A 19,374-nucleotide genomic window follows, 5' to 3' on the forward strand; every position below is an offset into this window, starting at 1 on the left:
AACCAGTTCAGATATAGATTATATTGTATTAATTAATAATTGTTAAAATGTAATTATATAGTTTACTAGTATAATACTATCGTTACATGTATAATAGTTATTAATTAAGGCATAAGTATATTGTAGCTTTTCGTCCCTGGGCCATCAACGTTCGTGTAACGGAAGGCCAAATACAGATGGTCATTTTGGTACTCTACCACTATCGGATCCCGATAACGTGAGACTGAACGTTCCCTTCACCTACATATATACCTACCTGTACTTGTGTGGTCGTGGAGAGAGTAAAACCTAATATCCTTGTCTTTGGCTGGTCTGTGTGACATATTACTGTATATACTTACCTGGACCTGTGTGGCCATGGAGAGGGTGACACTGTATACCCGTACATTGGACTGGTCTGTGTGACCTGTGTCCAACTAGTCTGTGTAACCATAGACCTAAATTAACGGGACCTTTACTTTAGGTCTCTGGTGTAACTGAGTGTTGACTGGTCTGTGTGACTGAGTGTTGACTGGTCTGTGTGACTGAGTGTTGACTGGTCTCTGTGACCTGTGTCCAACTGGTCTGTGTGACTCAGTGTTGACTGGTCTGTGTGACTGAGTGTTGACTGGTCTGTGTGACTGAGTGTTGGCTGGTCTCTGTGACCTGGTCTCTGTGACCTGTGTTAACCTGGTCTGTGTGACTGAGTGTTGACTGGTCTGTGTGACTTAGTGTTGACTGGTCTCTGTGACCTGTGTCAACCTGGTCTGTGTGACTGAGTGTTGACTGGTCTCTGTGACCTTTGTCAAACTGGACTGTGTGACTGAGTGTTGGCTGGTCTGTGTGACTGAGTGTTGACTGGTCTGTGTGACTGAGTGTTGACTGGTCTCTGTGACTTGTGTCAAACTGGTCTGTGTGACTGAGTGTTGGCTGGTCTCTTTGACCTGTGTCAAACTGGTCTGTGTGACTGAGTGTTGGCTGGTCTGTGTGACCTGCAGTTGACTGGTCTGTGTGACCTGTACCGGCTGGATCTGTGTGACCCGCTACGTTCTATATATGTTTGTGAGCTTGGAGGGGACTTCACTGATATTGGACAAGTCTAAGGGAGGACGGCGTCATCAACATTGGAGACGACACAACAGCGTCCAACAAGCTACAGAGACTTTAGGGTGTTGATATGGCATTTTGTAATATTAGTTAGTTATATATATGTACATATCACATGTCATTCGTTAACGCGAGAGAGAGCCAATCTGATATTGTGTGTGATGAATATTGTATATTATGTACCAATTATGCATTGTAAATACATTGTATATACTGTATGAACCGTGTTTGCCTCATGTTCTTGGGAACCAGTATTTAATCAATCCAGGTCGGTTCTCGTTACAGCCGGTAGTCCCTACCCGAAGGCAGAACCAAAGCTTATTACGGGCGTTCCCCTGCTCACGAGATGGACTCGCCTAAGAAAAATTCCTCCAGTTAATTCTGAGAAATAGTGATAACAAATTTAAACTGTAATAAGATGGCCGGCTGATATGATTTGATATGCATAGCTAAGAACAAGAGGAACCCTTATGTGAAATTTGAGAGAAAGATCCCTCCAAGACTTTTTGAGAAATAGGGCTAAAAGATTTTTACTTCCAAACTCAATACAACCGCCTGCCAGCCATCTTGGTTTTCCAATTATCCCCAGAATTCGAAATGCGGAACTAGGAATCATGGGGAACCTTCATGTAACGTTTGAGAAAGACCCCTCCTGAATATTCTGAGAAATAACGCTAACAAACTTTCATTCTCAAATTCAAGATGACCGTCTGTCGGCCATCTTGGTTTTCCCTTATGTCCCAAAATTTGATATGTGTAACTAAGGGTGATGGGGAACTTTCATGTCAAAGTGGAGAAAGATCGGACACCTCCAATACTTTCTGAGGAACAGCGCTAACAAACTTTAACTCTCGAATTTAAGATGGCTGCCTGTCGGCCATCTTGGTTTTGTTATCAGTCCCAAAAAATGATATGCGTAACTAAGGACAATGGGAAACCTATATTTTTAATCTGAGAAATATCCCTCCAATACTTTGAGAAAAAGCACTAACAAACTTTCATTCTCAAACTCAAGATGGCTGGATCAGTCCCAAAAAACGATATGCATATATATATATAACTAGGGATCATGGGGAACCCTTCATGTGAAATTTGAGAAAGATCCCTCCAGTACTTTCTGAGGAACAACGTTTTCCGCTAACAAACTTAAACTCTCGAATTCAAGATGGCTGCCTGTCACTTTTCATTATTATTTTTTAAACAAATATTTCAAGCAACGAGTTAGAGGAGTTACACATCAAGTGGTATCTTGACGATTTATTTTTATTTTAGAGACGATCGCATAAAAGGTCAATCAATTATTATTTTCTTCGGGTAAAAAGTAATTTCACTTCACTCTATATCAATATTAAGATAAACGCCTCGACCTTACGACAGGTATAATTAGAGGAGGGTCCCTCACCATCAGCTTTTAGGAGTATAGTTTTGGGCGCGAGGAGCCCCTTGTCATGGGGAGGTTCTGAGGCAAAGGCCAAGGCCGAGGACAAGGCCGTAGTCAAGGTCCAAAGTCAAAAGACAAGTGCAGACAAGTTCAACTAACGGAAGAGTGAGTGAGTAGCCGGAAAATGAAAAATGAAAGGTGTATATATGTAATTGATGAACATGGGGATTTGGATATACATGCTACCAGGATTGGTCAAAGTAACTGGTCCTACACCCGAGATCTTATTTGCATACTATCTGTCAAATATTTTGCCATATATGCTTAAAAATATCCAGGGGGCGATACATGTCCTCTGGGCCTCTTGTTACATCTCTATTTCAACCTATCATTCCATATAGATACATCAGCCTGTGAAAGGTAATGTAATGAGAGCTAAAATACAAATATTAATGCTATATTTTGGCCATATATACAAATTACTTATTGATTTATCAAAAATACTGCAATCATTTAGTTATTTATTAACAATAACAGCATAAGAAGATAGTATTCCTGAGATATATTCAACTGTCATTTCATTTATCTCTACCAATATTAGCAAAACAACTGACACAAAACAGCATAGGTAATTAATACATACTAAGGTGCATCTACCCCGGGTAAGTTGAAAAAAGAGGTCAACTGTAAACTTCCCTGTCTAGTAATTAGGACTGACAACGAAATGTGCACTCAAACAGAACGGGATCAAGTGCTGGTATACAGAGAGTATAGTAAATAGTATATACATATAGAAGACATAGAATCGGGAAACAAGCCTAGTTTACTGAACTGACAGAGTCCATAGTTTAGTAAATAAAGTTCCTAAGAGTTTACTTAACTAACAGAGTCCATAGTTTAGTAAATAAAGTTAAAGAAGAATTTTGCTGGGACCAAATAACTTGGTCGGTTTGTACATAGTCAATAGTAATACATAATTTAGCTGACATGAGCTCACAGGTTGTTCTTAATAAGGCAAAGGGCACCCAAGAGTTAATTTATAATATCACATGTTTTGCTGTTGAAGATTAAACCAATGTGATTTGACTTAGTTTTCAGACGTTGCTAATCAATCATATATAAATACATACCTAGAGTAAACGGGATGACCGCGTAAACAGGTGAACTACAATCAAACTGCTCCCTCCCATGTCTTTATACCACAGCTAGTTAAAGTTATACGGTGACCTCTGACCTCACAGATTCACTACAGTCAGACTACTTCATCTCTTGTTTTGTGACCACGTAAATGAATTCTCTATAATCAGAGCACCTTCTTCACAGACGGGAAATAAAAGTTTACATGGTGACGTCATCGTAGACAGATTAGGCACGGTTCATACATGGGTAGCCGCGGGTATCGTCCAGTTCCTTCAAGACAAACAGTTACACTGTCGTCGCAATATGACGGACATCCTAACGACATATGTTTATAAAATAATCAGTGATATTGAGGACACTCTGTAAATCCCACACCGGCCTGTGAAATTCTTGTACAATCATGGCAGCTCATTGCACACTGATAAACATACAGGTGTGAAGAGATATTTACGGAATAGCATTAGGACCACCTATCATAATTATTTTTTTGGGGGGAGGGGGGGTTATGGGGGGAGGGCGTTACTTACTACTTCGACATTTCCTTATACTTACTCGAACTTTCGACTTATTAATTCGAAATTTAGTGACAATTAGTGTTTGAAAAAACGAAACTAGTTTTTTGCTACGTGGCCTGAATACTCTTCCATAGTTACTGACTCGGGTTTTACACAGGTGAATCGTTTGCATAACTATCGATAATATAGTAACGTTGCACAGATACAATAGATTTAAATAGCATTTACAGATATCGGTCACATTTCAAAGGCACTGATTATAACGTGGAAAAATTTGTTCATGTTACAAATAATCAGGTGCAACAGTCATATCTTATACACATACATGTGTAATCATCCATGTACATGTATATAGCTGACGCGCCTTATCTGACTATACAATGTAATTTTGATGAACAAGGTTCGTACAACAATTTTTCAATTAAATTCAAGGCTTTTAAGGACCCATTTAAATGGGCGTTTTTCAGTAAAATTAAGGCATGAAATCTCCTGCCATTCATAACAAAATTGGTCAAAATACACGGATATGGATGTGTTACCTGGATGCAGTTAAGCTCACCATATAAATGATCATAGCAAGATAATCTTATTCAAGGATCATTTTTATCCTTTCAAGACTAATTAAGAGCTTTTATATCCTTTTCAACATTGTTTGCCTTTCAAGGCCAACTCTTTGTTTTAGTGCCTTAACAAACACTGATGAATCCTGTTTGAAGAGAACAGCACATTCACGGAACTGTTAAAAAAATATATGATGAAATGAAAGAAATATTACCAACAACAGTGTTCTGTTTGAAAAAAAATGGAGCAGGGCAATACCTGGATTATCACCTAGGGCCTGGACCTCTGATCATTATACAGTGGCTCTAATCTACTGAGCTACATAAATGGTCACCGATCGTGTTCTGACCCATCCTCACTACAACTTTCATACTCAAAACATAATAATTATAATAATAAATCGAGGTTTTTATATACTGCTTTATCACAACCTAGTTCGTAGGTCGTCTCAAAGCGGTTCACAAATTATTATCCGTGGTTATAAGGCATTTGAAACTAGCCAATATCTTTCTCAACTCCCTGGGGAGCATACAGCCGGTGCTGCCATTTTGGCGCACACAGCTAGCATTCTACAATTCTAGCACTGCCCAACCACGTACTCATTTACAGCTGAATAGACTGGAACAAACGGAGTAAAGTATCTTGCTCAAAGATACAATACAGTGCCGTGCCGCGACTCGAACCCGCAACCCTTCGGTCAAGAGCCCGGCGTCCTACCACTAGACTACCGTGCCTCTAAAACGAGAGTCAGGAAAGGTTTATACATATACGAAAAACTATTGTGAACTTCATATGTGTTTCGCCTGTGTAATGTATGCAACCATTCCGGATAAACGCGTTTCTGATTTTATACACATACTAAAATAGCACATGTTGAGCCACCATCTTGTCGGGTTGTTTATTGATCATGAACATACATAATATTGGCGACGAGTGAAAACTAACGGCGATGGCGGCAGCATTTGGTAAGATCGAAGCTTTTGAGGAGGCTTTGGAGTCATGGGAACACTATACAGAGCGTCTTGGTCACTATTTCGACGCAAACGCGGTCGGTAATACAGAGGCCGCTGACAAACAAAGGCGAAAAGCCATACTGCTCAGTGTATGTGGAAGCAAGGTTTATAAACTTATGAGCGATCTGTTAGCCCCTACCAAACCGGGAGATAAATCCTATGATGAACTGGTGAAAGTAATACAAGATCACTTTGCACCTAAGCCATCGGAAATCGTGCAAAGATTTAAATTCAACAGTCGTTCTCGACATCAAAATGAGTCGGTTTCTGAGTACGTCGCGGCGTTACGTAATTTGACTGAACACTGTAATTACGGGGAGACATTAGAAGCGATGATACGTGATCGATTGGTATGCGGAATAAATAATGACCGTATTCAACGTCGTTTGTTGTCAGAAAAAGACCTAACTTACAAAAAGGCCTTTGAAACAGCCCATGCTATGGAGATGGCGGCACAAAACGTCCTTGATCTTCAAAACACTAAACCATCAGAAAAACTTAATAAAGTAACATTTAAACCCCAAAAACAACCTGCCCACAAAGTAAACAAAGCCCAGACTCCAAAATCATGTTACCGCTGTGGTGGTATCCATGACCCACAGGAATGTAGATTTAAGGATGTGGAATGTTTCTATTGTAAAATGAAGGGACACATTCAGGACAAATGCAGAAATAAACAGAGAGATGAACAAAAGAAAAGCAGAGGTCCTAAAAAACCATCCTACAAACGCCCATTTGTCAGAGGAAGAGGGGGGAATAATGTACAGGGGAATAATGTACATGCCCTGGATGATGAGGATGACGACTACGATGAAATCTATTCCATGTTTCGTGTTAGTGAGGGTCGAACACCCTACTTGGTAACGTTAAAGCTAAATGGCGTTAGCACATCTATGGAAGTTGACACCGGTGCGTCATTGACTGTCATTGACGAGACAACCTTCCGCTTAATCAGCAAAGGTCCAGGAGAAGTAAACCTTCATCCGTCAAATTCAAGGTTGAAAACATACACTGGGGAAATCATTCCAGTTTCAGGACAGTGTAAGCTGACTGTCGGGTACAAGGATTTCCAGAGTCAGTTGTCACTAGTAGTTGTGAAGGGGAACAGCCCATGCTTAATCGGTCGAGATTGGCTACAACACATAAAACTGGACTGGAGTGAAATATTCAAGGTCACAAATTCGAATACTGAGAGGGGAGCAACTACGTTTGAGGGCTTGGTGCAGAAATATGAACCGGTATTCCGTGACGAACTTGGAAAGTTTCAAGGTGTCAAAGCGAAATTACACGTCGATGCGAATGTCAAACCGAGGTACTTCAAGGCTAGACCCGTGCCATATGCGTTGCGTTCCAAAATTGAGGACGAATTAAACCGGTTGACTAAGGAAGGTACCATAGCGCCAGTGGAATTTTCCGACTGGGCGACACCGATTGTACCCATCGTCAAGGCTGACAAGAGTATTCGGATCTGCGGCGATTATAAAGTAACAGTGAATCAAGTTTCCGAGTTGGATAACTATCCTATCCCAAAAACCGAGGACTTGTACGCAACACTTGGAGGGGGTAGTCAATTCACTAAACTGGACTTGAGCCAAGCGTACCAACAGTTGGAGTTAGATGACGAATAAAAGCGTTATACTACAATAAACACTCACAAGGGACTGTTCCAGTACAACAGGCTCCCATACGGCATTTCATCCGCGCCTGGTATATTCCAGAGAATAATGGAAAATTTGCTCCAAGGAATACCTCAAGTAGTCGTTCGCGTAGACGACATTCTAGTGACCGGAAAAAATACAGAGGATCACTTATTGCACTTGGAAGAAGTTTTAGCGCGTCTGAACAAAGCTAACGTACACCTAAAGAAGGGAAAGTGCGAGTTTCTATCAGATGAAGTCGTGTATTTAGGTCATCGCATTAACCGTGACGGTAGTCAGCCCATTGACGAAAAGGTCCGTGCAATTAAAGAATCTCCTGCACCCACTAATGTCAAAGAGCTTCAAGCTTTTTTGGGGATGATAAACTATTATGGCTGTTATCTAAAAAACCTCTCTACGATTCTGGCTCCACTGCACGAGTTGTTGCAAAAAAATGCAGAGTGGACATGGAAGGAGAGACAGAAGAAAGCATGGAATCAGGCCAAAGATTTGTTGCAATCTTCACAACTACTCGTACACTACGATCCAAACAAAGATTTGGTACTATCGTGCGATGCTTCGCCATATGGAGTAGGTGCTGTGTTATCGCACATCATGGAGGATGGTCAGGAGAGACCAATAGCCTATTCGTCAAGAACTCTAGCGGTTGCCGAGAAAAACTACTCACAACTCGAGAAAGAAGGTCTAGCTGTCATATTCGGCATTAAGAAGTTTCATCAGTATCTGTATGGAAGGCGATTCACCATTTTCACAGACCACAAACCACTGCTGGGTTTGCTTCGGGCAGAGAAAGCTATTCCTACAATGGCTTCTCCTCGCGTTCAACGTTGGGCGATTCTCTTATCAGCATACGAGTATGACCTCATCTACAGGAAAGGTGTTGAAAATAGTAATGCAGATGGGTTAAGTCGATTGCCGCTGGCCGATACGACACTGCAGGTACCGACACCTGGCGAAACCATATTGCTCATGGAGTTCATTGACCGCACACCCATCACTGCGAAACAAATTGCAGATTGGACTACACAGGATTCAACTTTCAGAAAGGTATCCGAGTTTATTCTCTAAGGATGGCCAGAAATGTCCAAGGATGAAAGTTTACGTCCATTCACATCCAGGAAGTGTGAACTAACGATACATAATGGATGTATTCTGTGGGGTAGTCGTGTCGTAGTCCCCAAACCTGGTCAAGCGAAACTCTTGGAGGAAATGCATGAAGGACACCCAGGCATAGTTCGCATGAAAAACCTCGCGAGGAGTTACATGTGGTGGCCAGCAATAGACACTGATATAGAACTGACAGTAAAAGGATGTGTTGACTGTCAACATCAAAGTGCGTTGCCACCTGTGGCACCATTGCACCCATGGGAATGGCCAGAACGACCATGGCTACGCATACACGTTGATTACGCGGGTCCATTTATGGGACACATGTTTTTGATCGTGATTGATTCTTACAGCAAGTGGCTAGAAGTATATCTAACAAAAACCTCTACGTCAGGAGTCACTATTGAGAAACTTCGACAAGCATTCGCCACACATGGATTGCCCGAAATGATGGTGTCTGACAATGGAACATGTTTCACAAGTGAAGAATTCAAAAGGTTTTCATCAGAAAATGTCATTCTGCATGTGAAAACATCACCATATCATCCATCTTCTAACGGGATGGCCGAACGCTCGGTGCGTATCTTCAAAGAGGGAATGAAGAAAATGGAGAAAATGGAAGGAACGTTGTCAACAAAACTTCAACGGTTTTTACTTGCTTACCGTTCAACACCACAGACAACGACTGGATTAACTCCTGCTGAACTGTTGTTAAACCGGAAGTTAAGAACCAAGTTGGATTTGGTAAAACCGGAAGTGCGCGAACGCGTGACCGATCAGCAGCAGTATCAAAAAATGTATCACGATAGTAGAGCAAAGGATCGTTCGTTCTGCGTCGGTGATACAGTGTTGGTGAAAAACTTTGGGACTGGACCGAAGTGGAAGTTTGGTACGGTGGCCTCAAAATCAGGTCCACTATCCTATTCGGTTGAATATGAGGGAGGAGGAGTAACGCGACGTCATGTGGACCAAATTCGTCAACGTCATTGTCTGTCTAATCAGGAATCAAACCAGGAGATTGATTGCGAGTCGTTCGATGAACAACGCGAGTCTAATGACCCACCACAATTCGAATCACCGTGTGTTACCGCTTGCGATCCGCAACCTCACTCACCCACAAAACCTGAGTCGAGACCAGAACAGTCTGCGAATAAATCAGACCATGCCCGTCCACAACGCGCCAGGAAGCCACCATCATATCTAAAGGATTTCGTGACGACCAGCACCACTTAGGAATAAAATATCCTTTTTCATATTATACTTAAGCTTTAAGCATATGGACTTGGTTCGTACTTAATCATAATGGTGTTTTATTCCTGAGAACATTGCGAAGTGATTTATTATACATGTAATTAGGACTGGATAAGGGTACGAAATACCATAGGACTTGTTAAGGAATGTGTTTCAGTATTAAGTAAAACTAGTCAATTATTTCAGTATTACATTACTGTAATTTAGTTAGTTACCATAGTTACATATAAGTTCTTGTTTAAACAAAAAAATGTCTCAACTTAAAAGGGAAGGAATGTAATGTATGCAACCATTCCGGATAAACCCGTTTCTGATTTTATACACATACTAAAATAGCACATGTTGAGCCACCATCTTGTCGGGTTGTTTATTGATCATGAACATACACAATAGCCTGCGATAGGACAAGGATACTGTAGCAGAAATATCATTTTAATATATACCGAGATTTAGTTACAGAAATCAGTGATCAGTTCATATTAATGCTATACAGCCCAGAAGCATAGGTCAAGGTCGAATGTAGACATTAACTGTCGGCCTCGTGTACGGAGACAGTAATAACTTTGAATGCGATACTTTGAAGAAAAAAATATGAGCAGTTTTTGTTTGGAAAGGTTATTGTTCGTCTTTTAATAAAAAAATAAAAAAACGATCTGTTGGCGATAACGCGTGTAACCTTTTGCCCGGGTTAAACATTGTCCAGATACACATAAGATTCCACTTTTGCTAGAAGACCGGACTGTCAAACCCTTTCATAGGCTTTATATCACAATGAAGAGGTCAAGGTGCCTTATTACCGTATCTGGAATTTTAATTCAATTAAAACCTGAATATACGTGAATTCAAGACATCCCTTGGGTTGGGCAAACACCAAGGACAAGAGTCAACTGTTTCCGTGTTAAAGCTAAGAACGGAAGTTCCCGGGGATGAGGCAAGACCCTGGGTCAAACCTACTAGCATAAGTGTATTCGTGTCAAGTAATGGTATTTATGGTTTAAGTGTGAGGATTATAACTGTTTTCATGTGTTAAGCCATGGATTAAGTCCTCATGGGTTCAAACAAATCCGGAACAACCTAGGCCTGTATTCGGTTGGAAGATGTGATTTTCTACTTTTGCCTATATAGGGCCTATCTCATGCCACGCTTCTCTGACGCCCGGGGATGTACAAAGTTCATTTATCCAAAATATGATTACCTTTCCTGAGTTCTGTTTCAGACCAAATATGGTAACAATTTGTTTAGTCCTTTAAGAGAATAAGTCTTTTATAGGCTGCGATGTTCCACTCGGACTAAACTTGTGTCAAAAACTTGAAACCTTGGGTAATGATACTTTACATCCGAGGTTTTGGAGAAGTGTGGCCATATTCCAACTCTGTGAAATCAGGACATTAAGTTTTATTTATATTTTCAAACTGATATTTCATAGAACGGGACAGATATTTTTTTCCTTAAGCTGTATCTTGGCGATTTTGTTTTTAGATTAAAAAACGATCGTATAGAGAGTATTTCAACTATCTCGCTTCACTTTTTATCAAATTTCTAATGTTAACCTAAACGACTGGATCTTACGACAGGTAATGCTGCTTAAATTATTGTCATTTCAATTCAATCCAGCATTGCTAAACATTTTCTTCAAGTTGGTAATTATGGATTGTGAAAATATTCATGTAGCACAACCAATAAGTGTTTATAATATATTGTAAAGTATGTACGAGTTGCCCACAAATCGATGTCGATTCGGCTATGCTGTTAGCGTATGTACAGTAAATTGTTATATATGTACCGAAATGACTCGATTCAGCTCAGTACGCGCACGCTTTGTTTAATACTTGCTCATAGATGTGCGAGAGTCTATTAGCCCCTTCAATGATTTGTGGAAACCTCGTACACGTTTTACACCTTTAATTTGTGTGCATACGCTTCACTGATCATTTGTCTGATAAGGTGACAGAGAACATACCGTACTAGTCATCGAAACGATTGGTGCAAAGTTTTAATTATTTTTGAGTAAACTGCTCGTCCGTGTACAAACATGTATTTCATTATTCACAAAATAATTAATGATACAAACATTCTCCATTCAATGCAAATTTGACAATTTTTGTTATTGTAACGATATTAGAAACAAAAATTAACGACATTTTGATTGTATGTATGTGCACGGAATTAGAATATCACGTCTTTCCAGGGATACTGTCCCTGGTCTATCAAAGTCCGTGGTATGTGGAACATAAAATTAACTTTGTCCTGTCTAACTTTGGCAAACGGTATGTTATCTTCACTAAAAAAAAGATGTAAATATTTATTAACATTAACATTTCTTGTGACGTCATCAATTTCATTGTTGTCAACACTTAATATGCTGTTCAATTCATTTGAACAAACATGTATTCATCATATATTTGATAACATTTGACCCCCCAAGCTTGACCTTGAAGTTAGATCAAGGAAACTGGAGGACATAGGGCCATGATATTTGGCCAGTATGTACCTGGGACAGAGTACTGTAACATTTCCTCAATTACATGACCTTAACCTACTTTCAAGGTAGCAGGGTTCAAAATGAAAAAAATAAAAATCGACATCTTATTTTGAATAACCAAGAGGCCAGTAGTTACCTGAGGCAGAGTGTTATAAAGTTTCCTCAAATAAATGACCTTGACCTTCTGTCAGGGTCACAGGGGTCAAATATGTAAAAACCTTTAAACAACTTCTTCTGAATGACAAAGAGTCCGAGAGTAATAATACTTGGCCAGTAAGTACCTAGTTTAAAACATTTAATCTTCTTCTGAATAACCAGGAGGCCCAGAGTAATGATATTTAGCCAGTAGGTACCCAGGACAGATTGCTATACAGCTTCCTCAAATAAATTACCTTAACCTACTTTCAAGGTCATATGATTAAACATTGTAAAAAAAACCTTAAAACATCTTATTTCCAATAAGCATGAGGCCTAGAGCAATGAGATTTGACCAGTAAGTACTTAGGACAGACTGATATAAAGTTTCCTCATTTAAATGACATTGACCTACGATCGACGCGACAGGGGGCAAATATGTAAAAACAAATCAAACAACTTCTTCTGATTAACCAGGAGGCACAAAGTAATTCTACTTGACCAGTAGTTACCTTGCATGAAGTGCTATAAAGTTTCTTCAAATAAATAACCTTGACCTGCTTCAAAGATCACAAGGGCCATGTGACTTTAAACCCTTTAAACAACTTCTTCAGAATAATGGCCAGTAGGTACCTGGGACGGAGTGCTATAGAGTTTCCAAAAATAAATATTCTTGACCCACTTTAAGAGTCACAGGGGTCAAATATGTAAATTATATCTTAAAATATCCTCTTCCGCAATACTGGGAGGCCCTATGTGATGGTACTTGACCAGTAGCATGCTAGGATAGAGTAGTATAATGTTTCATTTAGTCTGAAACATCCCTAAGCCAATGAGACCTAACATATAGAAATATTTGCAAAAGCACTTTTATTGAGATTATTTTTCCTAGATTGCTCAAATATCATGGTGAGCGTTGCATGCCCTCCGGGCCTCTTGCCATTTATATAGAGTATTGATATTTGCAGATTACCAAGAGAACGGATTTTTAATAATTCATTGTTTTAATTATACATTTTTCATAAGTCCTAAAACACGACAATAGAGAAGAGTTTATATCATTTTACTGCTCTGTAAGTTTATTAACACTTAAGTATATGACAAATCGTACTTAAGATTTATTTCATAAAAGGGGTGATGAATTGAGTTGGTCTTGAAACAAATTTAATGAACTGCGAAGCAGTTCATGTTGAATTTGTTTCAAGACCAACTCAATTCATTACCCCATGAAATCGACCACAGCAAGATTCAAACCTTATATTCCAATCAACGTGTGTTTTTTTCTCTCAATAATTGGAACTTGTGAAGTCCATTCTGATAGTTTGCCCCAGGTTCTGGAGCTTGTGCAAGTCTGCGTATTGACGTAATGTAAAACAATATAGTCCGTCATTGAAGGACCACCATCATACAACATGATAGGGTATGTTGATAGTTCAATACAGCCAAATTATGTAGAAACAAAACACAAAACCGTATTTTAAATGCCATATTTAATTTTTGTTGATGAATCCATATAGATATCAAATTTTCTGACGCGTTTTCGCGGATGAATATTGTCTAGACGCGGTGCGCAGGTTCAGCTGCGAGTCTACGGCAGACATCTTTTTATTTGCTCGAAGTGGAGAGCCGCTCAATTTTGGAGGTTCTACATCTTCTGGAATGTGAAGCTGCAGTAATTGAATCATGAACCCCTGCAGGTCGGAGATCGAGAAAAGAATACACCAGCTGCTCCCCACTGTATGTATCGTGAGATGCGACTAATGAGGGGACCCTTGCAGAATTGGGGACACACTATCGACACAAAAGCGACCAAAATAAACTTGCTGCACCCATTGCAATATTTGGTATCTTTATTCTCTTTCTGCTTTAAGTACATTTTATTTTCTAGCGCATTGCTTGACAATAACTAACTTTTGGCTTTAATATTGAGCGTTAGCCGCGTTGAGGAAGGCCATGGGTTCTGTCCCAGGCCGGGACATACCAAAGTCCATAAAATTGTACTTGTTATTACCTGCTTAAGGTTCAGCATTTAGGGGAATGACAACAACTGGAACTGGTTCACCCGTTGTCAGTATAGTGTAACCGGACGGAATGCTGTGCTGGGTGCCATTGGCATGGCATTTCAGTTAGATAGCACTATAAAGTCGGTATCAGATCCGCGCTATCACAAGGAGGCAAACCCCGTCTCCGGCACGCATACACGTATGCCCAATACACATGAAGGCACGTGTCAAATTCACTTGCCATATGGGAGAAACAATGTACGTGACGACAATCAAATAACAAAGCGACACGACCGACTTTGGAATCGGTGATTGATTAATGAATTATGAAGATACACGGGAATGGGAATTCATTTAAGGGAACAGGTGAAGCCGAAATATTTACAAGAAGAACCCATGGGTTTTAACGACCTTTAGTCTACATCCAGCTATTTGAGGAAACAAATCGTAGAAAAATATGTACTCTTGTCATGTCTTTTTTAAGAGATGTGGGCCTGTTCGTTTATATGCGGAACAACCGGTACGTCCGTTTTTAAATGTAACATTTTCGGGTATAAATCCTGGCGGACATGCAAATGTTTATGCAGGCCTTGCAAGGCGTTGTCAAGGCTTGCCTGAAAGCAGCATCAGATTACAAGGTCAGACCTTATTTCATAAACGAACAACTCTGGTCCAGCCGGTTCGACCGTTTGGATCGCGATAAATGAAAACGGCCTGTCAATGGAAAATCATCAAAATCATATCCAGTAATAAGCGGTATTCCACAAGGAAACGTTCTGGGTCCAATTTTATTTTACCTGAAGTACCCATGTGTCAACTGCATTATTCGCGGATGATATATACACGATGTACAAATTCTACAGAATTATCTGGATACACTGGTCAGCCAATTAAGTGGCTATATGTTCCATCCAAACAAATGCAAGGTTCTGTCAATAAAACCAAAATACGTTATGTCAGGAACTGGAAGAGAGAATTAAAATCATACTAGAAAAAAAAAGTTAATCAGAAAAGAACCTTGGAATACATATCTGATGATCTAAACTTTAGTACCCATAATAGCATCGCAAGATTGATACAAAGGACTTTTATATTTAAATGTTCAAGCACCTATTTAAGGCATTAACTAGACCTCATTTAGAATATGCGTCTAGTATGTGGAATTCATACTAGGCCTATATCATTGAGAACGTACAATTAAAGAAGAGTTACAAAATACTTACCTGGGTTTTTATTAAAAGCCTGACATATGCGAAGCGTTAACAAAGACTCAGTTTACCAACCTTGAAACACCACAACAGGAAATCAACGCCTTTAAAACATTGATTTAAAGATATTTTCTTGTCGAAACAGACAAATGGATGAGAGACAAGTTCTCACAACTTACAAGCTCTTCTCAACGAATACAGCATATGAATTACATTTACATCACGTGACGTACTATGTACACAGAGATAAATTTACAAAATAATAATATAGTAGATGTATTTTGTCTAAATCAACTTTATCACAAAAAGTAAAGGGGGATTGGAAGAGAAAGTAGATGAAAGACGGGAAAGGAGTCGGGACGGAGCAGATTCGGTGCCGATTGTAAAAGGTTCGTTCAGGTATAGTATCAAAACGCTTTGTTGTAGTCAAAAACATCTGTACCGATTTAACTATATTGATGTTTGTTCCATAGGAGTAAGTGTCACTATTTCCCCACAAAATAATTTCTAGATTAAAGTCTACATTTAAATCGCGCAATGTATCAAATAAGACACGTCTTTGAATAAAAAAAATGAACATGAAAACATTGAGAAATATATGCGATGTAAGGGTCACCACTGACCCACATTTTCGATATGGATTACAGCTGGTAGGACAAGGGGAAAACCAATGAAAATTTATAAAAAGCGTTACTGTCTAGATGGAAGAAAAAACCTTTAGTTTTCGAGAAGTGGACAAGTGGTATATAGTTTACCTCAACACGTATGTTGTTGATGCTTCTACTGTAAAGCAATTTAAAAGCTTGCTAGATGAGTACTGGAAAAATGATATTTACCTAAAGTGATGAATCTTTTGATTTTTAGCTCACCTGGTCCGAAGGACCAAGGTGAGCTTATGCCATACCGTTGCGTCCGTCGTCCGTCCGTCCGTCCGTCCGTACGTCAACAATTTCTTTAAACGACTTCTTCTTCTTAACCACTGATTGGAATTCAACTAAATTTGACTGGAAGCATCCCTAGGTGGTGGGGATTCAAAATTGTACAAATGGTGGGGCTGACCCCCCAGGGGGCTGAGGGGCGGGGCCAAAAGGGGTCAATTTGGCTATATTGCTTTAAGCGACTTCTTCTCTGGAACCAAGAAGTGGATATCAACCATATTTGACTGGAAGCATCCCTAGGTGGTGGGGATTCAAAATTGTACAAATGATGGGGCTGACCCCCCAGGGGGCTGAGGGGCGGGGCAAAAAGGGGACAATTTGGCGATACTGCTTTCAGCGACTTCTTCTCTGGAACTGAGAGATGGATATCAATCATATTTGACTGAAAGCATCCCTAGGTGGTGGAGATTCAAAATTGTACAAATGGTTGGGCTGACCCCACAGGGGGCTGAGGGGTGGGGCCAAAAAGGGGTAATTTGGCGATATTGCTTTAAGCGACTTCTTCTCTGGAACTAAGAAGTGGATATCAACCATATTTGACAGGAAGCATCCCTAGGTGGTGGGGATTCAAAATTGTACAAATGGTGGGGCTGAGGGCGGGGCCAAAAAGAGGGCAATTTGGCTATATTGCTATAAACGACTTCTACTGTAGAACTATGCACTGGATATTGATCATATTTGGTCGGAAGCATCCCTAGGTTGCAGGGATTCAAAATTGTACAAATGGTGGGGCTGACCCCCCGGGCTAAGGGGTGGGGCCAAAAAAAAAGTATTACTTGGAAATGGTTGAGATCCCCACCATATAACCATGGTATACAATTGCTGAGTATAAATAGAAGAATGCACATTTGCTTCCAGGATGGCTATAGGGTCTGGCCCCACCATTGGAGGCATAGTCCCTGGGTCATACCTTTAAAACTGTTGAGATACCCACCCCAAAACTATATATACAAATGCTGGGCATAAAAAGACGAATGCAGTCATGATATCAGAATAGACCCTGGGGTAAGACATATAGATGTCAGACACATGGATGGATGCATATATATAGGTAATAAAATGTTAAAATAGACGGAAATGAGTATGTATGCTTTTGTGGTTAAATATCATCGTGAGAATGTATGTACTCTATGACAAATGTGGACATAACAGATATAGGTTTATGTATGTATGTGCCTGTATACAAATGAGTGAACGTTTTGTTATTTATTGTACATGTACATTGCATTGATGAAAAATCTGAATAAAAAGATAATTAAAAAAAAAAAAAAAAAAAAAAAAAAAAAAAAAAAAAACAACAACTTCCCCTTCATTTTGTTTTGGGTTTATATAACTGTAGCTAAAGTATTGGTAATTATAATTTATACACATTAACCTCCCCTTAATTTTGTTTTGGATACATAACTTTAGCACATTTGGGCCAGGACAGTTCCAATGTCAATGATCATGCAGCTCAATCAGCCCAGTCTGCTATATATATAGTGTAATCTGAAGTCCAGGGTTCAACTCCTGGACTAGGCCTGCAGAATTTTACACTTAGAAAACTGCTTTTTATCATATTTTGTTAATTTCATTTTTATTATAATGTTTTCATTTAAGTCCCACAAGGTATGCTTTTCTTTTCAGACTTTATAAGAATCTTTCTTTGTGAAAGAGGGTACATGTATCAGATTTTAAATTTGGGATTCCTGCCGCTACCCCGGGGGTTAAGATACATGTATATATGGCTTCAAAGGGAAAATTGAGGAATATTTCAAAAATCTTCCTCAGATTCCGGTGTTGTTCATGGACAGAAAGGTCCCTATGTGTTTTATCAAAATTGCCCCTTAGTCATCAGGTGATCCTTTGGGAGGGGTATAGTTTATTATAGTTTACATAGGGAAATGATGCTTTTAGGCATATTTGGTTTTTAACTCTACAGTTAAGGTTCAATATATACATGTACATTGTAAATTATTCCTATCTCAAATAACATCATTTAACTCTGGGCTTTAGTTATAAGATTGCATTAATTCAGTGATTTTACCTGTACCAACAAGACTCATTTTTTTAAATTTATATATATAGATCTTACATGTTATATTATTAGTTTTCTGGTATTGTACAATGACAGTTAAAATTCATTTGAAAATATTCATACATTGTTATTAATTCCTCTCTAAAATATATTAATTTTACCTGTCACAACAAGACACACATTTGTAATATACAATAAGCTTATAAACATCCCTTTTCTGTGACTGGTGTTGGCGAAATGTTCAAATGCACGCTGGTATGATATTTCAAGCACATTTAGACATTACAATTTATTATGATGAGTTTTGCAATTTGCTGCAAACTTTGGCAGGTGTGAAGATTTGATTGTATCTAAAGTTTAACTTTATCTCAAGATGTTGCTCCGCTTAAGTCTGGTTCAGCATTGAGTGATAGTATTTGTGTAAATATGGCTCGTATGGTCAGAGGGGTGGGGCCCCAATAGGGGAAATAGAGAAAAAAAGGAATTTTGTACAAATTAAGGGATATGAACCAAATTTGTTCTAGGGGACTTTGGGAAAAGGGGACTCAAGTTTGCATTAACAGAGGGTGTTGATGGTTTTTTTATGCTTTTGACAAACAATAAATAATATGAAATTCAAAAAAACAAAAAAACAAAAAACAAAAAAAAAACAAAAAGAATAGACCCCGGGGTCTGACCGAACCCCTAGGGACCTAGTTTGTTAGTCACAGCTTGGAAACAGTTGAGAGCCCCACCCTATAACGGTATATACAATTGCTGAGTATAAAGAGATGATTGCACATATGCTTCCAGGATGGCCTTGGGGACTGCCCCACCCTTGGAGACTTAACCCCTGGGTCATAACTTCGAAATGGTTTAGATTCCCACCCCAAAACTAAA

General features: G+C 39.3%; 2 protein-coding genes across 5 annotated transcripts in view; one reads left to right on the top strand and one right to left on the bottom strand.

The window, feature by feature from the left end:
• Positions 1-4,042, bottom strand: part of LOC110458640 — a 46,099-nt gene extending 42,057 nt beyond the window's left edge. For all 4 annotated transcript variants that reach the window (XM_021510430.1, XM_021510429.1, XM_021510427.1 and 1 more), the window contains exon 1: positions 3,598-4,042. The gene's annotated coding sequence lies outside the window, so the exon portion shown is untranslated. The remainder of the gene's footprint in view (positions 1-3,597) is intronic.
• A 1,526-nt stretch (positions 4,043-5,568) lies between these two features.
• LOC110458633 (uncharacterized protein K02A2.6-like) lies at positions 5,569-9,694 on the top strand. The gene is given in 1 exon segment (XM_021510420.1): positions 5,569-9,694. A coding segment is annotated over 1 exon segment (4,062 nt). The 5' UTR covers positions 5,569-5,632.
• Positions 9,695-19,374: the final 9,680 nt, after the last annotated feature.

Source organism: Mizuhopecten yessoensis, unplaced genomic scaffold, assembly GCF_002113885.1.
Source record: "Mizuhopecten yessoensis strain PY_sf001 unplaced genomic scaffold, ASM211388v2 scaffold9683, whole genome shotgun sequence".
Taxonomy (NCBI): Eukaryota; Metazoa; Mollusca; class Bivalvia; order Pectinida; family Pectinidae; genus Mizuhopecten; species Mizuhopecten yessoensis.